General features: G+C 42.2%; 1 protein-coding gene across 1 annotated transcript in view; it reads right to left on the bottom strand.

The window, feature by feature from the left end:
- The window catches only part of LOC115398863 (VPS10 domain-containing receptor SorCS1-like), a 49,946-nt gene that overhangs the window by 5,681 nt on the left and 25,256 nt on the right, over positions 1–19,009 (bottom strand). Inside the window, exons 6-23 of the mRNA XM_030105855.1 lie at positions 17,103–17,167; positions 16,493–16,611; positions 16,064–16,153; positions 14,143–14,322; positions 11,328–11,474; positions 9,703–9,805; positions 9,455–9,531; positions 8,725–8,816; positions 8,457–8,564; positions 8,114–8,231; positions 7,818–7,951; positions 6,794–6,907; positions 5,734–5,905; positions 5,290–5,476; positions 4,578–4,711; positions 4,367–4,490; positions 2,631–2,743; positions 1,670–1,804 (exon numbers count right to left, since the gene is read on the bottom strand). Of these exons, the coding sequence (XP_029961715.1) occupies positions 1,670–1,804; positions 2,631–2,743; positions 4,367–4,490; positions 4,578–4,711; positions 5,290–5,476; positions 5,734–5,905; positions 6,794–6,907; positions 7,818–7,951; positions 8,114–8,231; positions 8,457–8,564; positions 8,725–8,816; positions 9,455–9,531; positions 9,703–9,805; positions 11,328–11,474; positions 14,143–14,322; positions 16,064–16,153; positions 16,493–16,611; positions 17,103–17,167 (2,212 nt within the window). The remainder of the gene's footprint in view (positions 1–1,669; positions 1,805–2,630; positions 2,744–4,366; positions 4,491–4,577; positions 4,712–5,289; positions 5,477–5,733; positions 5,906–6,793; positions 6,908–7,817; positions 7,952–8,113; positions 8,232–8,456; positions 8,565–8,724; positions 8,817–9,454; positions 9,532–9,702; positions 9,806–11,327; positions 11,475–14,142; positions 14,323–16,063; positions 16,154–16,492; positions 16,612–17,102; positions 17,168–19,009) is intronic.

Here is a 19,009-nt window from a genome sequence, read left to right on the forward strand (position 1 = left end):
ATTGAGCCTCATAAAATGTGACTGAGCTGATGTACAACGCCAAACTACGAACAAAGGAACTATAGACAACATTTTCTCTTCTTCTCTCTGTTTTCACTTAATGGAGCACATCAGACTCTCAGAGTGTTTTAGCCCAATTACCACCTAAAAATGTACAGTGCTCATTACTGCTGACCTTTTCCGAGGCACAACATGGTGTTTTTCCTCCCCACCATGCAGCCAGTGGCATCCACTCATTCCACTGTGATATGAAAACACAATTACGCCGACTTTAAACTTGGCTGACTCTGGTAATCCATCACCGTGAGCATCATGTCCGCATTTATTTTTCTCAAAGTTAACCTTATCGTTGAGCGCCGACACCCTGAATCAAGATGCATTTAAAACGGCGTCATTGCGCAGCGCTAATGCAACTCTGACAGAAATAATGGCGGCTCACTGTGACGTTTCGCGCCACCGCAGCAAGTTTCAAGCCTCTTATGTTGATTTTACTGACTGCCTGTAAACTGTAAACCATTTAACTTCGACTGGTGACTGTAAATGGTGAGTGTGTGTGGCCGTCGCTCTGAGTTTCTTTTGTAGTGGGTGGCCTTCGCCCATAACTGGGACCAGTGACCTTTGACCCTGAGCTGGAAAAAAGCAGTGTAGAAGATGGATGGGTGTTTAAAAAAGCAGAGGAGGAGTGTAGAAATGGAAAATAAACAGTGAAAACACTTAAAAGGATGACATATTTGGTCTTTTGAAATAGCTGTTGCATAAAAACAAACCTACTCAAATATTTTTTTCAATAATAATCACAAATTTGTTTCAGTGAAATTGAGCAAGGAACTGGGGGAAAATGGGGGAATGTGCATGGGTTGGGAGACGTCATGAGAAAACCTAGAGTGACTTTTTTTCATTGTGCATGTGAGTAGGTGTCATTTGGTTTTATGGCTGTTATAATGTAATGGAAATCAATGTATTCAGGCAGTTTTAGGATTTCTAATTAATTAACCAAAAGCCTATTTTTAAACTGTAGGAGGAAACTGAGATACAGGTGGAAAACGTCTCACAAAGCACAGGGAGAACATGCAAACCCTCCTAGAAAAACCCAGCCAGGCTCTAACCAGGGACTTCTCTCTGTGAGGTGAGAACAATAACCACTGCTCCACTGCGCAGCTCTTTGTCTTACTCATCATAGCATATTGATGCAAAGTTGCAGAAACACAATTAAAAGTTTCCCAAAGAAAAGATCAGAAGACATCACACACAGTAAGGTTCTGTTTTCCTCCCTCTCTCTCAGAACAACTGTCTAACACACATATTGAAGTGCAGACTATGTTTGATTTTTATCGAAATGTGTCTCCTAAATAAATAAAGGGGGGAAAACTGGGTCAAGTTACAGTATTCTCATCTCAGAGTGGAGGAATGTAAATCTAGTAATATTATGTAAACTTGTAAATTTAGCTCTAAATTGAAGTGCACAAACAAAAGTATCCTTCTGTTAAGTGAAACATCATGAAAGCGGTTTTCTTTTCAGCGCAGCGATAGAAGGTGAAGCCCGGCGGAGCGGTCTGACACTCTAAAGTAAAGGATGAGTTCTCCGGGGACGCGCTCCTAACTTCTGCAGCGAACCACACTGTGCCGAACATCTGCCAGAGGCCATTAAGATGATTTGATGAGACCGCACCTGATCGAGGTGCGCCCACTTCTCGTCCGAGGCTCCGTCTCTCGACTTCCGCTCGGGCACGATGAAAACCTCAGCTGTGGTCGGCAAGCCCGGGAGCACCGTGACCAGGAGCTGATCCTCGCTGATTCCTGTGACCTTTAATAACGACAACAAAGCCTCATTAAAAAGCTTCTTTCTTTATTTTATTACACTGTCATGGTTTCGGGTGAGTTTTTTCCCCCCCTGCACGCCTTAAAGATGGCCCTCCTCGGCTGTATTAATAGGTAAATACTCACCTCTCTCTGCTTCATATGTCATTTGCCTAAGTACCAGTCACTGTCAGGGTATAATGTGGGTGAAGTGAAACATGCAAGTTCAATTTGACAGTCTTTGGTAAAGGCCAGGGCTTTTAGTGCATTTATGCCATAACCAGAGGTCTGCTGTCAGTTTCCGGGTGTAAAGCAGGGTAATATCTGACAAGGCAGAAGGTCAAAGTGGATGTTTCATACTGAGGGCTACTGTAGGATATATATAGAGCTCAGTATCCAGGTCTTTTACATAACCTGCTGCTTTTCCTGACATTACTACAGGGAAAACCAGACATATTTAATCACTATTACATCCCTTTTACTTGCGTTTTTGATATTTTCTCAGTAGTATTTAGCACTTTAAAGAGCAAACGGCAGCAGCCATAGCCTTGCTCTCACTGCCCTTTTTACAGTTTTGACATGTTTAGAGGAAAAGACTGCACTCGGAGTAATGATTTCAGGAAATGTCAACATCAGCACGAAGAGGTTAACAGCTAATTACACGGCAAGGGCTGGTTAAAGACGCCGCAAGAAGCAGAGCGAAACACGTGGAAACAAAACAAGAGGAATGCTATTTCCTCCCGTCAGACTGGAAGTTTTAAACTCTGCTGCTAAACTGCATGATTGAAATGACACTTTTGTAAAGAGAGGATGCGTAAATCTGCAGACCTCACCTGAACCATGCAGTGCTTCACGACTCTGCCGATGTCCTCCCTCCACTCAGACACCCCCGGGTTCAGATCGTCCAAATTAGAGGAAAAGGCCAAAACATGTGACCGGAAATAATCTGAAAGCCAAGCAGAGACAGATAGATCCCCTGTTTATCTGCGAGAGACAGAATGTCACTGTACAATAATGCACCTGGTGTACTTTGCATGACCTTTACCCCGACGGTGAGGCCATCTGCACCGAGTCAATACTGTATTTTCATCAGAGGAAGCGGTCGCAGAGGAAGTAAAGACGTGTTCCCGTGTGAAAGTTCACTTCCTTCTGCACGTGTTTTCTGCCTCTGACCTTCAAGCTTCATCCGCAAAATTAGTTTGATGATATATGTGCGCGCACCTTTAGCGACTACTAAATCCTCAACTTTGTTTATCAGGGACAGCGAGTCGGGACAGTTGGAGTTCCCATGATGAAACGTATTGATCATGCACCGCTGGCAGAAAGAAAATGAACTGCTGCTCACTGGAGACCCGCTGAAACTCCTCATCAGCCGCAGGATTTTGCAAAGTCTGACTTCTTTTTTTTTCTTTACGAATCAGATTTTCGGGAACATCTGTGACGTATTTTTAAAAAGTAGCCAAAGAAATATGAACGCTGATCTCCCGGCCCGGTGTCACCCTGCATGAAAACAGCTTCCAGTTTTATGATCCTCACACGGATTGATTTTGTCAGGTTCCGTAGTCGGTGTTATTAGGAGTGAGAGTTTTTCCATGAAATGGCTTTTTGGCTGAAGATTGAATTCCTTCATCATCTCAGTGATATGAAAGACTCAGCCACGTAGCGGGAGGTGTCTCTTTACAGCTTCAATTCTTAGAAGGTTGAACGATTTATTGAAATGAAATGGTAAAGATTCCCCAACATGATCAACCAATATTTTATTCTTTCCAGCAGAGCACAGGCAACATATCAACTGTTTGCAATCAGACAATTTATCAATAACAGAAACAACAAAACAGCCATTTTTGCTGAAAATGTAGAATCGAAAATTTTGTTTCACAAGCTTCGAATATCATCCCTTTAAGGAGTTAAATGTCAGTGTGTTTGTTGTACAAACCGCCAAAAATGTGACAAACATTTGAGACATCGGCTCAAGACAATACAACTATTGCTCAAAGTATTACACTTTCCATATTTAAGTTTTACTGGCAACAGTAAGATGAGTGGATATTTAAAATATATATATATGTCGAAGTTTGAAGAAATTCAATTAAAAGTTTGTAAAGGTCAATCGGCACCTTTTCTGACACACACACTGCTGCCACATGCCACAGAATATGGTAAAATGTGTCACTTTAAGCAGCTATCGGTTATACTCATATTTATAGAAAACATGATTTACACTTTTTTGTTTTTTGTTTTTTTTTGCAAAAGTTAACCAACTTTATAGACAAAAAAGCTCGAACTGCTCTTAGTGGCAATGCAACATGTTGCAATAGCATAGATTCTGAAAGCATGAATTCAGTTTTGAAAAGCTTTGAGAGTTATATATTTTTTTTACCTAATATAATTTTTCTATCAGAATTAAACCACTCAGGTATGAAAAGCCCGTGAAATGATTGTGCAGGTCGTTGAAAAAGCCAGTTATTATGATGTTTACAGATTTACACGAATTAATTTATTTTTTTTTTCCATTTAATATTAGCAGATTGCTCGGTGGCAGTTGTGTAAATAAATCAGTGACATTTACCATAAACGGCTATCTTCATGTGGTCCTGATGGACGGTGCTCCCAACTGAAGCCTGCACCGTGACGGAGTGACCCCCCTCTCTGGAGAAGGTGAAGGACATGGTTCCATCGAGAGTCACGACGGGCTGAAACACAGAGAGGAGCCCGGCGATTTCTAACTGTCCGCTGTTAGTTTGCTGCGCCACAGAGCAGGACGCGAGGACGAAACTTACCTCCGTTTTGTTGTCAAACCACCAGTAATAAGTAACCGTTCCCACATTACTGGGTTGCAGGATTGTTGTGAGGTTCACCGCTTTGTTCTTGACAACCACAGAAGGAGCCGAAAGCTGCACCTGCTCGAGTTGACCTTTGAGAGAAAACAGAATACAAAAAAAAAAAAAAAAAAATCACACCTTTTGATAAAAATGTGGCAAAAAAAAAAAAAAAAAATTCCCTTCCACTTTCAGCAAAACCCACGTGTTTAATGATATTTTTGCCTGCTTGGAGCACAATGAGAGGCTGTGTTCAAGCTGATCACACTTCTCTTTCAGATGTTTTGATGCTTTCTGCACCCTGGAAAATGTCGCCATTACAATCCATTCTAATGAGCTGAATCCGAGCTGACCACTGCCGCTCTCCTCCGTCAACGAGGAGACAACAAACAGCTGTCGTTTCCACCCACGCAGCCTGAACGACCTCTCAAAGCTTATAGAGATTCTGAATGGAGACTCGCATTAATGAGCACATTTGAAGCTGCAGAGAGTCATGAGCCAATTTGCTCAAGTGTTTGTATCTGTGTCTTTCCTCCTAAAGGCTCGCAAGCTGAACGATGTTGACCTTTGTGAACGCTGTTGGATTTGAATTAAAAAAAAAAAGAATGAAAACAGAAGCTTACAGTGTAGCTGTTTTAAAATATCAACCATATTAGAATATTTCTGAACTCACAGGAGACGTGGAGGTAGAGCGTGACCCGGTCTGACCCCAGGCTGTTGCTCGCCGTGGCAGAGACTTGGTAGATGCCCACTTTGTCGTACATGTGCTTGACCCCGTCGTCGATGGAGCTGATGTTACCGTAAGATATGGCCGTCCCGTCGCCAAAGTCCACCGTGACGCTCGTCATGGAGCCGAGACCCTGCAGAAGGAAAGCAGGACGCTGTCACTCACGCCGCAACCCCACGCGACCACCGCGCTTTCCTGAACATCCACCGGAGCGAGGTCGTGTTGTAAATCATGTCACTTCGCATTTATTTGATACGCCGGTGCCTCAGCCCGTGCGCCGCTTTCCTGTCAGCACCTCCCTCCCTCCACGGCGCGCTGAATAAAAGGCGCGCGGCCCGTAAGTATCGCGTGAGGCGCGGCTCAGCGTCTGGGTTTCAGCGGAGTCAGCACCTCTTCCAGAAAGACCAGGAAGGTGACGTTCCTCCCCAGAGTGGCCACCAGCGTTCCCTCGCTGGTGAAGAGCTGGAGGCCCCTGGGAGCCTGACTGGGGCATTTCTGCCGCCTGGGGCTGTACTTCAGCAGAGTTCCCGCGGTGCAGTTGTTAGACGAAGCCTTCCGGTATCTGGAATTCATGTCGGGGAAAAAGCAGATACATACAACGATAAGACATACGCGGCGGTCTCTATAGCTCCGTCGGATTACAAGTAAAATCATTTGAAGTGGCTGTTATTACAGCTGTGTCAGTCTTTATCATTTAGTTCATGTTCTGTTTCCTGACTTTTCTACTTTTGTGATTCTGATTCTGTTGCGACCAGGAATGGAACGATGTGGGAATACAATCAAAGGCTCCATCCCATCAGCCAAATACTGTATGTTAACTTACAGAAAATGAATGTACACTGGAAGGAAGCAAAAATCTATTGCAATCCTTTCACTATATGTATATTATGAATAATTGATAATGCGGTGATGAAAGATTTGCCATGTATTGTGGTGTGATAACAGGAGAAACAACTTCTTCACACCCTCACCATGTTTCACAAAAGAAAAGAGCGGATTTTTCAGTTCTACCACAAAAACAACCTCTTTAATCTGACAATTTGCATGGAATAAAATGTGCTTTACTCATGATAATACTGACAAGAATAATGAACAGTGAAGCATTTCAGTCTTTACTTCAGCAATATCACCAAATTCACACGAACATTTATTCTCTTCCTGCTGAAAAATTTCAATCATACCAAAAACGGCCAGATGAAGGTTTTCTGTTCCTTTTAGGGCAGATAAGGATTATGCAGTTTATGCTTTTATGCTCAACATTTTGTTGAAGGTTAAGAACTTCTCATGGACAGTGCATACTAGTATGAAAACAATTTCCACAGGAAAAAAAAAAACAGCCAATTTGCCAGAGAGTTGAGCTTAAACGAAAGCAATTAAGTGTATGTGTCCAACGCATTTTATTTCTCTCTCTCTCTCTCTCTCCCGAGGGCGGGAAACGAATCAGGCGTACCCGGTGGTGTTCAGGAAGCTGTCCCCGGTGATGCAGTCTCTGGACGCCGCTGATGGAACAAACCAGAAAGCCGGAGTGCAGCCGCCGTCGAGCTGCCTCTCAAACCCATAGTCACTGTTCCAGTCGGAAAAAAAAAAAAAAAAAAAAGACACACGGCGGTCAGAGTGATCAAGATTAGTTATCATTCGTTTAAAATCACATATAGAGACGCTCATCTCCGATCGAACGCGCTTCTACGAAGCGCAGTGTTCTGTATTGAATTTCTGAAGCACAAAAAAACATTGTGTGTGTTTACACAAGATGTTATTATCTCTCGGCAAACTCAGTTGTAGCTGTCAGATTTCTCTTTATCGCGATCAGGGAAGGAAAATGTCAGGAGCCGAAAAGTCTTCAAGTACTAAAGCAGTGTTAAGCTTGTAGCCGGCGAGATGAGAGCAGATAAAAGTGAGTCTGAGACAGAGGGATGTGAAGGTATTAAACTGATACTTGTTAAACATATTAAAGAAGCCCTCCGAGAGGATGAAAAGACAATTAGTGTCTACATTCAACGTCTCTGATCAAGTAAGTTAAGCGGCAGGATCCAGTTTCAACATTTTCTCTAATAATCAACCAGCTAAGCTGTGATGTGACCATAAGATCATGAAACTTCGCTGTGCTGTTGAAGTCACTGATTCCGGTTTCAGCTTGTTAAAAAACTAATATTTCCACATGAGTCATAACCACAAAGATGTTTGTTAGGCTTCTGCCATGAGCACGAGAACCAACCAGCAAACAGGGAAACATAAAATACCCAAATCTAAAACAACCTTTAGATTATTTTTAAACCGAGGTGCGTCTTAGCCACACAAATACACTCCAGAAATAAGAATAACAAGTTGTGAATCATGAAATACACCATCATGAAACAGTGTTCTTGCTGTGCCTTAGGTTTGCTTCAAAGACTCTGCCCCTGGAGATTGATAAAGTGTTGTGCATAGGATTTAATGAAGTGGAAGTGAGTGTAGCTGCAGAGAAGGGAACTCACCACTCAAAATCAGCCTCTGTGCATGGGCAGGAATCTGACATCTGGGAAATATACTGATCTCTGGCCTTGACACATCGAGCGTTTGCTTTCAGTTTTTGGAAGATTCTCTTCATTCCCATGATGCACACTTCTTCCTGTGATGAATAATGCATCATAAACATTTCTGCAGCTCTTTTTTTTTTCTGTTCTTCTTGCTTTTTATTGTATTGCTAAATCAAAGGGACTCTCTTGAGTTTAATCAGCGGCTGAATTCTTTTAAGTCATCAGCAGTCAAGTAGTACAAAGTTCTGCTTAACCTCATTATGTAGCTGCCACGTCAGATAATCCTCAGACGTGCACCGGTGTTGAAAGATGGATCGGAAGTCGATCTTGACGAGCTGCCACTCGGACCGATGGCTGAAGTGACCAAATATTCTGCATCAGCAAGAAAGAGAGAAAAAAAAAACACTTCAACAATATTATATATATGAAAATCTCATAATCATGAGAAAGAAATTAATTTTCTACATCTTGGGCTCATGGAAACCACTTTATTTTCATACACTCAGCATTCATGACCATATTAAGCTGAGCAATTATCCAGCACAGCAATTAGCAGCTGGAGACATGTAATCTGCTCACGGTTCCTTCATGTCTTACGTCACGATGAGGGTGTCCTCTCCAGGCTCCCCGAGCACCCCATCCACAAAGAGCGGCGAGGAGGTGAAGCTATATTTGTCCCAGTTTCTGCCCTCATCAAAACTCAGCCTGAGGGGGGAGAACAATGGTTGGATCAGAGACAGACCAGCCACAAATAGAGCCCGACTCAGGAAAGAAAAAGCCCCGGCAGGGAAGCAATCTCGCTCCCCCGTTTTGAAGATTGAATGCGGTCTCTATAAAGATGTGGCACATCCTTGGAGAGCCTCACCAAATGTGTCTAATTGGCAGAGGTGTGTGTCGGATGGCCACCAGAGATCCTCCTTGATTCAGGAAAAACACACTGTACTCCTCCTGAAAAACCTGCAGAGACAATCGGCTTCACTTTATCACAGCGGTGAAAAATTGAAGTCCACACAAAGCAAGATGTCAATGACAACATAAGGATTATATATGCTCACTCCTACACAATAAACAAGATCAAAACCACAATCGGTCTTTACAGATTCTTAGATGTGTGAATAAAGGAAAGCATCAATCCAGTTTTGCTTTTTTTGCTGATTTTTTTCTTTTTTTTTTTTCTTAGAGTCTGAAGCCAATGGCAAAAATCTGCATGTTCTTTTTGTATTATTTGTTTTTTAAAGATCACGGACGCACAAGGCTGGCTGTCAAACTCACTTCTACATTTCATTGCAAATGTGACTACAGCACCAACAACTGAAAAGCGAGGAATAAAAGTTGGCACTGAAACCTCACTCTGCTTCTTTTTTCCCTTTCTTCTGTTTCTGTATTCAGATGAAGCTTGGCTAAAGTCAGCTTTTATTTATTTATTTTTTTTTTTCTTATTTCAGTCCTGTATTGCATTGACTGGAGGTTCAAGGCAAACTCATTCCCTATTTGGCTGAAAGGATTTGAAGAATGAATGATTATTCTGGCCGCGGTGATGTGAGCAGTGTACCGGTGACGACCGTCACAAAGTGAACGCCGTCTGCATGCTGTACCTCTCTCCAGGTGTTTCCAGTGTCCGACGTGATAAAGACGCTGATATTGGTGGAGGTGAGCTCAGGCCCGACCACACCTGCAACGTAAAGGGCCGTTAGTCAAGACAGGACTCATTTCATGCTGTTAATTGTTCAAATATGAGGAATACGGCGGTCTGAGGAGACCAGATCAAGACTACGAGCGCAGACGGATATGATCAAAGAACCAACACGTTCAAATTGGAGAGCAAATCAAATAATCTCCTCACCTGATGCTATTATAATTCCTGGAGCCGAGTCTTTGCTGATGATGTTACCCGAGGTGTAAGGGCTCTCCGACACATGCAGGTGGAGGTGCAGCGAACAGTACGGCTGCGAAAACACCAAGGAGATTAGTCTGCCGGAGTCAAAACATGAGAATAAAACCCTCCGGTATCGATCGGACTCCAGTGAAGTGTCCCACAAACGCGATACCTGCACTCATTAACTCTGACCCTTTCACTAACGCAGAAGGTTTCCTGTCACGGTTCTGGCAGCCCGAGTTTCGTTTCACTCATTAGTCAGTGAGAATAAACTTTTCAGGTGTGCAAACATTTGTTTTGACAGTAAACTGGACTGTTGGAATCAAAATAATAATAAAAACAGGAAACAGTAACTTTAATTCTTTGCAGCTTTAGCACAGCCGGAACAGACTAATTAAGGGTAAGTTTCAGTTTAAGGAGCTCAACATTTCCCTTTTTCACTTTGGCTTACTCACACACCCAACACAACACAATGTGTGTGTGTGTGTGTGTGCGTGTGTGTGTGTGTGTGTGTGTGTGTGTGTGTTTTATTAACAAGGTTGGCTTTATTACAGCTTTCAAAATTAATTTGTCGGAGTGTTAAAGAGCTGGAGCTCCGTATTTAAAAGAGCAGGAAGGTCCTGTGGTGGAGATAGCATCTTCTGAGAGGAACTGCAGGAGATTAAAAGGCAGTCTGGATGATGGGATGTGTACGTGGGGCCTTTTTTCCGGCCTCATAAAATAGATGAAGTGCCCGTATTTATTTCATTTATGGCTACTAATCTCCTCCATCTAGGATTGTTGATTTGAGTCTGCCATTTTTGTTTGTGCTCATAATTACATCCACCAGGTCTTTCAGGAACGTTGTTTTATTTGTTCTATAAGGTGATATGAAGCTCTCAGCTGTTGATCACCAGTTATATAGCGTAATTTATCAGAAGAGCCTAAATGTACTGTACTTCAACACAACAAATATGGTCGAGAATGTCATCCATCCACGGCGGGTTTTTGCAGGCAGGACGGCTGGATCTCCCTTTTCTATTCAGCGGTAGATCAATCTCACAGTTATTAAAGCCGCATCACAAGGAGGCCAATAAAGCACATCAAGTGAACGTAATTCAAAATCCAAGTACAGTATGGGTGACAACTCTCACTATTACATCCAAGATCACACGCTGCGCCCACTTTGCCGAGGAGAAAATGTTGGCTGACGTCAGACGTTCTGAAGAATTTCACAGCGCCGCTGGAGGCTTGCTCCTCACAAGCTTTCCCCTTTAAAAAAGGGACGTCAGGCTGCAGCCATCAGGATTTACAACTTTTTACACTGTTTTTAGTGTTAATTTTTCCCTACAATCTGAGGATGAATCAAGCAATCAAATAGTTTGTTGTTGTTATTACCACATATAACCAATAAGCCAAACGTTCCCAACCTGGGGAAAAGGAAACCTTTGTTATGAAGGTCGGTGCAGCTGCAGATCATGTCAGACCTACTGTGCTACGGCACAGGCGGACTGGCTGTATCTGACCACAGCGTGGTCAAAACGCCGTCGTTTTGAGCCCGTATGACAGAAATCCAAACAGCCGGATCCGTCTCTCGTCAGTGGCCCACTTACTTGTTCACAATAGACCCTGTTTCCCTGGAGATCGGTTGACGGAGCCCGAAGAAGACGCCAGTCTCTCCCCTTGTTGTACGTGATATAAGTTTTCACTTGGTTCTCAACAACTTTATTTGACAGGAACACCCCTTTAATCCCGGCAACCTACGAACATGAGAGAGGGAGAGCGGCGGGGGGAAATAACAAAAAAGAGGGAGAGAGAGAGAGAGAGAGAGAGAGAGAGAGATGGGGGGAAAAAAATAACCGTAAATTATTCAAACTTAAGTAAAGCTGAAGACCTAGTTCGGAAAGGAAGAGATGTCTGAAGAGATAGTTTTTTTGACATGGAGCACTATTTTGGACCATCTGTAGGACTCTGCAGAATGAAAACAACATATGGCACAGCCCTGAGATATTCCTTGTTTGTATTTTATGTGCGCGGAGACAGAATCTCACATGCGGCTTAACGTCTCAGTTTGTTTTTCTCCGTCCTTCCATTTCGACGAATCTTTGTCAAAGGAAGAGGGGCGACTTGTTTCCGGGGTTAAATCGTGTGTGGAGGTCGGTGTAGCCACTGCAGACAGTTAGTAACACTGTGATGCTTTTACTGCTGGCTGGAGATGACAATAATTGAGAGTGATGAGCGCACGTGCAACCTCAAAGATAAGCCCGCGCATGTGAGGACACATGTTCAGAACACAAGTTAAAGCTGCTATTTTGCCCGCCCGGGGACTATGAGATTTTCCTTTCTCTTCGTTTCTTTTTCTTTTTCTTTTTTTTTCCTTTCTTAATGTGCGCTTGGATGGAGCGTTATCCAAACACTGAACCAGCCAAATGCTCTTCTGCGCACCAATAATGTCACATGAAACAGAAGATAATAAAAGCAGCCGTAAAGTGGATGTGAAAGAGACACTCGGATGCGGCGGAATGAATACAATGTACCAACATCTGTTCCATTATGGTGAGGACATCCAAGACATCTGAGTGCAGGGTGAGCTTAAACAAAAAACAAAAAACAAAAAAAAAAAAACAGAAGAGAGGAAAATCAAGAGTAACTCCGAGGAAAGTTTGGAGCTGTCTGTTGGTACTTTACTTGTCAGAGTGTCTTTTATTGTTAAAGAAAGCTCACAAACCAGGAATTTAAATTTGCATGGCGCTCCGAGATAAACTCGGTGAATGGGAGCTCTTTGTCTTCGCTCCACGATACCTTCAGCGTCCTCGACCAGAGGGAGGACACGCAGACAAAGGAGGCGAAGGTGCCAGTTCAGCAGTCAAATAAGCAAATTAATTGGTAAAGCTAAAAGTTACTTTAATCGTACTTCACAGCTGAGATTAAACCGTGTGTTTTTTTTGTTTTAGATTTTTTTTTTACAGGTAAGTGATCATTTTAGTTATTTAACTAATATCAGAAAAGGCCCAAACCAAAAACAAAATTGGAAACATGTTGCCTGGAGCTGCATTTCAATTAGTTGAGAAAACAGAAAATTAGCTAGTGAGGAGCGAGTATTAAAATACATATATCTTGATAATCACAAAGAAAGGAAAAACACCAGGAAAACAAAAAACACCTACACTTCACAAACAGGAGTGTAACTGTGTAAACATGGCAGCAAAGCTAATTAATTCTATTATCCTAGAGTTCACTGGATTGAAAAAGCGAGGCATGTGGTGATTTCACCTATCCTGCAGGATATTACGTATATTTCACTATTTCTACAATTTTCATTTCTTCATAAATTTCTTCATACTTTGAATTCTCCCAAAAATCTGAGTCATGTCATTTCAATTTTTTCACTCTGAGAAAATTAAAATGAGATTGAAGACAAGTGATTCTACTGGTAATGAAAAAATACCCTTATTTACTATTTCCACATTAGATAATATGTTAAAAAGTATCATACTGACAAGTATCACTCAAATTTCAGCTTAAAAAGTGTCTACATTAGTTCTACTTATCATTAGATTTATGTGAAATACTGACTACAGCGTATCGAGAATCACCGTCTCACTATAATGTATTATTTACACACACAATGGCTCTAACCATGGCCTGCTAAAAGCACTGGGCATATGTTCGAAAACTTGCACTATTTTTATATGTACAATACTTTTCTTAAGCGCAGTCTATAGTTTATTTACCACATTTCCAAGTTAAATTCATCAAAAGTGACTGAAAGGAAAGCTGCCTTGCAGGAGACAGAGAGCAGCAGAAACTACTGTATTTTACATAACATAACAACTGAATCGTGCAGGGTAAGAATGTCATCAATGCAGACTTGGAACATGACCAAATGCATTTATATTAAATAGCATTATTTCACTGTTGTTTTGCTACTAGCTGGTTTTTGTAGGCGTCGTCTCATCCGCCTTATGAGATTTAATGTCAAACACAATCAGAATATGGGGACAAATAATCCTAAACATGAAGGAGCATCGTCTCTTCAGTTGAACTAGCCCAACAGGATGATTGCTTTTACAAATACATTGAGTGGATTCATTTTGTTTTTATAGTTTCAAACTTTTCAGCGCTCTCCCAGAAGACATGACGCTTCTGCCCATTTGACTAAGACCGCATCAATTTTCAATATCTGGCACCTTATTATTCTTGCGTGTGTTTTTGACAGCACCAAGAAGCTGATGTTACAAACGTCTGCGAATCTGGTCTGCAGGCCACTGTGTAATGGTCAGTGTGAAGCTGATTTTTCAATTTTCCAGAAATGAAAGGCCTCCGTGTTCTGGTAACGAGAGGTACCGTCAGCGGTGACGCCGCAGGAGTCCACGGGTTAAGTAGTGAGAAGACATGGCGCCAGATGAAAGGGATCTTCACACCCACCTCGTAGAGGTCGATCATGATGTTGCCCTCTGGACCGCCGCTGCTCATGACGTCGGCCTGTATCAGCGTGAAGAACAGCCCTCTGGACTCCGACATGTACAGGTTGTAGGAGTCGTTCTGATTCCAGTCCTGAATCGCCGCCACCACCTGGTTGTCGTCCGTGCTGATAATCTGCAAGTCCTTGACACACACACAATTCATGAGAAATTATTAAAAAGGCTAAAACAAAGAAGTGTGAATCCTCAGACTGGTATCCAGACAGAAAAGGGCTATTTGTCACTTCTTGACATCCTGCAGTCAAGATTCTGCAGCAATTAGACCTCGGGCATTTCATGCTGTGCACTAAAAATGAAGGCAGGCTGAATTTGATTGTACTAAAATCCATAACCGGAGTGAAGCGTGGTGGGCGATGCGCGTCCGTCTCGGTGAAGTTTTCACTGTGCACACGGCTGGATGGACGGAGAGGCAGGTTTATCGGAGCAGCAGTGTGGGCATTCGCTTTTTCCTGTTGTTACGACGCGGTTCCTCAAAGCACGAGCCCCCCCCCCCCCCCCCCCCCCCCACCCCCACCCCCACCCCCCCTCCGCCCCCCCGCTGTGCTTATAGTGAATGAAAATCACTGCCGATTTGTGCCGATGCAAATTGACTCTTCTGCCTGAAAAAGTTTGTTTTGAGTCGAGGAGGAGCACTTACTGTGCAACTCCACAATCCTTTTTTTTTTGTCAGTAAATTTCTGCTCATGCCGATGAGAGGGAAACCGGAAAAAAAAAAAAAAAACGATGAGTGTGCCGTACATAAACAAACATCTCAGGATAAAATTATGCAGGACTGAGTCAGTTTAGTGGTGATATAAAAATGGGGGGAAAACAACTAAATGGATTAGTCAAAAAAAAAAAAACACTACAGCTTGTACTCAGTGAAAAATCAACCCACATAAAGTCTCTGTGACAAGATCTATTCAGCTTGTTAACTGTGTGGCTGAGCTTTGTTTGTGGGAACAAAACATCGAAACTTCTCTTCAACTGTTGCTCTTCCTTGACGAGAGTTCCTAATAACAATGACTGAATAGCAACGTTATAAAACAGCAACATTTGCATGTCTGAAGCAAGAAGCTCATCGGGGACGATGGCGCCCCAGAGAAAAGAAAAGTGAGGAAAGCCGAACATCTTTCAGGACTTCATGTCCATGACACCCTAACGAGGATATTTCAGTTGAATGGCAGAAAAACTGGAAAAACTGTGTGACTGTCTGGGTCATATGAAACTGAACCTTCCAGTAACTGAACATATAAACATACTGGACCAGATAAAACTGTAATCACTGATGACATTGTGTGTGTTTCACCTTCAGACCAGAATTTCTATGAGGCCATTCACTCTTTATATAATAGGATCATAATGAGGTCTTTATAGGATAAGAATGTGCTCCTGCTCATTATCCCTGTCTTAGCCAGAGTAAATGAGCCTTTTCAATTATTTTTTTCTGATATACATATTGTATTTGTATGTTGTTTTTATGTGTTGACCCTGTTTTGAATCCAGGTGGGGGAAAAAGAGCATACAGCATATAAATTAGATAAAATTGTTGTGCAAGCTGCATCGAATTGCTGCGCTGATACCAAGGCAGCAGCCACAAATTAATAATTGACATTTACGATTATTTTCACTGTTATTACTGTTATCAGCAGTAGCATTAATTATAAGAAAGCCAAAAATGTTCCTTGGTCACCAGATGGACCTGTAAGTGTTGTGTAATCTGGGAACAGATCAATACCGCGGAGAAGCTCGGTGCAGACAAATCAATCAGTGAATCATTTTTACAGGAAATCATCTTTTTAGCATTCGTATTACAGCAGGGTGAATACAACCTGTTCCTCTGCATGCACTTTCCACCACTGAACCCCCCCCTCCAGCGCTCTTACCTTTGGCAAAGTGTACTTGGGCAGCTTCATTGGGTAGAAAGCATTTCTTTTATAGGACACATAATGGACGGACTGGCCACCTACCGGCACCTACAAAAGTCAAACGGGGAGATTTACTGATCATCTCACTTCAGGTAAACATTTATAAACATTACCGCACACAGCGATCGCTGTAAGCTTGCATCAGACTATTTAGATTGTCATCAAAACTCAGAGATTGCTACTAATTGGGATGTTTTGCATTACGGCAGAGTGGAGTTGTAGTAATGCACAACACAGTGATTTCGATTTCACCCCATCCTTCCCCGGGATAATGGCCCCTTTTAGTTAATGAAAAACATGACTGTACATTAAGATGCGAGTGGCTGCATCGGTTTTACAGCTTTTAATTGTATTTTAATGAAGCTGGGCTTTGCAATAAAAACCCACCTGGATGAAAACGTATTCATCCTGAACCACGAGGGAATTAGGGATGATAAATCCAGGGAAAGGCTTGCCCTTGTTTCCATCAGAGCAGTTCTGAAGTTTACAAGTTATGTACTGTGACCCTGCGGGTAAGCAAGAAAAGACAGCTAAAAATACAACAAAGACAGAAACAAACAACCTTCTGGAGTCTGCGATCAAGGTTCAGCAAAATGCTCATGGTATTAAGTGAGCCAAATTTTGGAGGCCAAATCCTTATTCCCACTAATAGATAAAGTAGAGAGAGCTGTCCCACTACGTTAGCATCAGCCAAATGAGGCAGTCTCCCCAGGGAGAGGGCATTAACACACAAGGCCTTATGGAAGTGGCCCCCTCTCTCTGCACCGTGGCCAAGAAGAGAGCCAAGTCACAGCCCGGCCCTTGAAAAATGAATTAGCTTAATCGTATGAGGAGTCTCCGCGCAGCCTTCTCACAGACAGCAATCTCTCAGCAGTTTTAAGTTCAGGCTTAAGCATCGCGGCTCATTTTGCTAATCTGATGTAAAAATTTGTCCTCGTTTGTCATTTTCACCATCGTGCATTTTGGCGACGCCAAGGTAAGGCGAGGTCAGACTCACGTCCGTCCGAGACGTTGATCTCCAGGTGGATCATCCCTTGCTCTTTGTCCAGACCCAATCTGGACCTGCAGCATCAAGATCAAGCTTCAGGACCAAACTCATTCCATATGACGTTCATGCGACTTAATCCACATTTTCTAAAACAAAAGATCAGTGTGTCTCCTTCTTATGGCTCCCATTTTACTTTTTGTAACTCCAGATTTGTGCACACAGTGAAGAAATTCTTCAAACAGTAAGAAAGGCTGATAGATTAATAAGCAGTGTCAACTTAAAAGGACATATCTCTTCTAAAGTACACTATTAAAACTGGCAGAACTGGGTAAATATTGACAGCATCCTCCAGTTTTAACAGTTTGACCTGCTTGCTCAATAAAAATAGTGACAAAACAGTTTGCTTGCCAAGATTAGCCAGGTTGATAAAAAACAGTCATACAGAGGACGATCAGAAGATTTTAAATGTAATTCAAAAAAAAAGATATTACAAGTTGGTAAGTGTTTAAATATTTCACTCATATGAAGCATTAAATTACACATATTTGTTATTTACACACGTTCACAAACACATATAGAGTAGATTTACACTTCAAAAGGCTTTTCCTGAAAGGTATATGACTGTAAGATTAGATTTATAACATCTTAGGAGAGCCTTTACAGCCTTATTAATATTTTGTGCACGTGAAAAAAAAAATCCTTTGTGTGACAAAGCATCATATTTGTTCTTCTGTTATCTTTTTAATTACTGAAAGTGAAGCCTCGGTTTTATTTAGACAACAAGTCTGACGAGCCAGCTGGGAGCCGCTGATTTAAATTATGACTTTGCATATATCTAAACTAACCCTTCAAATTATTCATTTTGAACATCAGGTGCAGGAAAAGCTTTATCAGCAGTGCTGCTGCTGTACTTCGATAAAAAGAAGCTGTGCAAAGAGGTTAAAAAAAAACCACTGTTAAACTGAGAGTACTACGCAATAGGAGCATGTTGATGGCCATTTTCCTGTTCTCAGCTGTTTTAAATCAGCCTGTTTTAAATTACATTCCCATTAGTATTTCAAATAATCAGATGGTTGTACGAAATAAGAGCGCTTCGCTGTTCTCATAGGGGGTAATAACACAGCACCCTTTTCTTTAAACACCGTCCTAAAGGACGTCCGGCCTGCACGAGCCGGCACACGCACGGTGCACTTTGCCATTTCATTCACTTTCACCGGAGATTCTTCATGGTAGCTGTTAAGTGCAGAGCGACAGGAGTGACCACTTGTTGTATTAATAGCAGCTGTTGTGACAGAAGATGGGTTTCTTCTCATTTTCCATACTGTGTCTGAACTATAATATAAAAAGCCCCCATCCTGCTTCCCTCAGCACTCTGTAATTGCTTCACAGCTCCATCTCTTTTAATGGACTTTCTGTCAAATACTTCATCCAATTCTATCAGTGAACAGCAGCCCTCGCTCTTAAATAAACCCCTGCAGTGTTACACTATGTTCCCCCATAAGTAACACATGCAGCTACCTCTGCATATAGAGGGGGGCGCAGATGTGTAAATCAACTTTGTCAATTTCTTTCTTTCTTTTTTTTTTTGTGTTATACATAAGTCGAGGAGTGCAGAATGTTATGAAAGTCCCTCCTTCTTAGCGAATGTCGATGAAAAAAGGTTGTTTTAAGATTTACATCAATTTATTTATGTATTGAATCTGTCTATTTATCAAGCCTATAAATAATTTATGGCGAGAGTGGAATTAATGATTTAAAGGCTGTAAAACGCCGGACAGATAACCTGTGACAGAGAGGGGGGGGGGGGGGGGGGGGATCAGTATTTTTGGGTGTTTATTTCTTAAGATGTGCTACAGTGCAGCACTCAGGGTGCTCAGAGCAAACTGTTTGAGATGTGTTGGGAGGACCATCTGTCG

Source organism: Salarias fasciatus, chromosome 13 (assembly GCF_902148845.1).
Source record: "Salarias fasciatus chromosome 13, fSalaFa1.1, whole genome shotgun sequence".
Lineage (NCBI taxonomy): Eukaryota > Metazoa > Chordata > Actinopteri > Blenniiformes > Blenniidae > Salarias > Salarias fasciatus.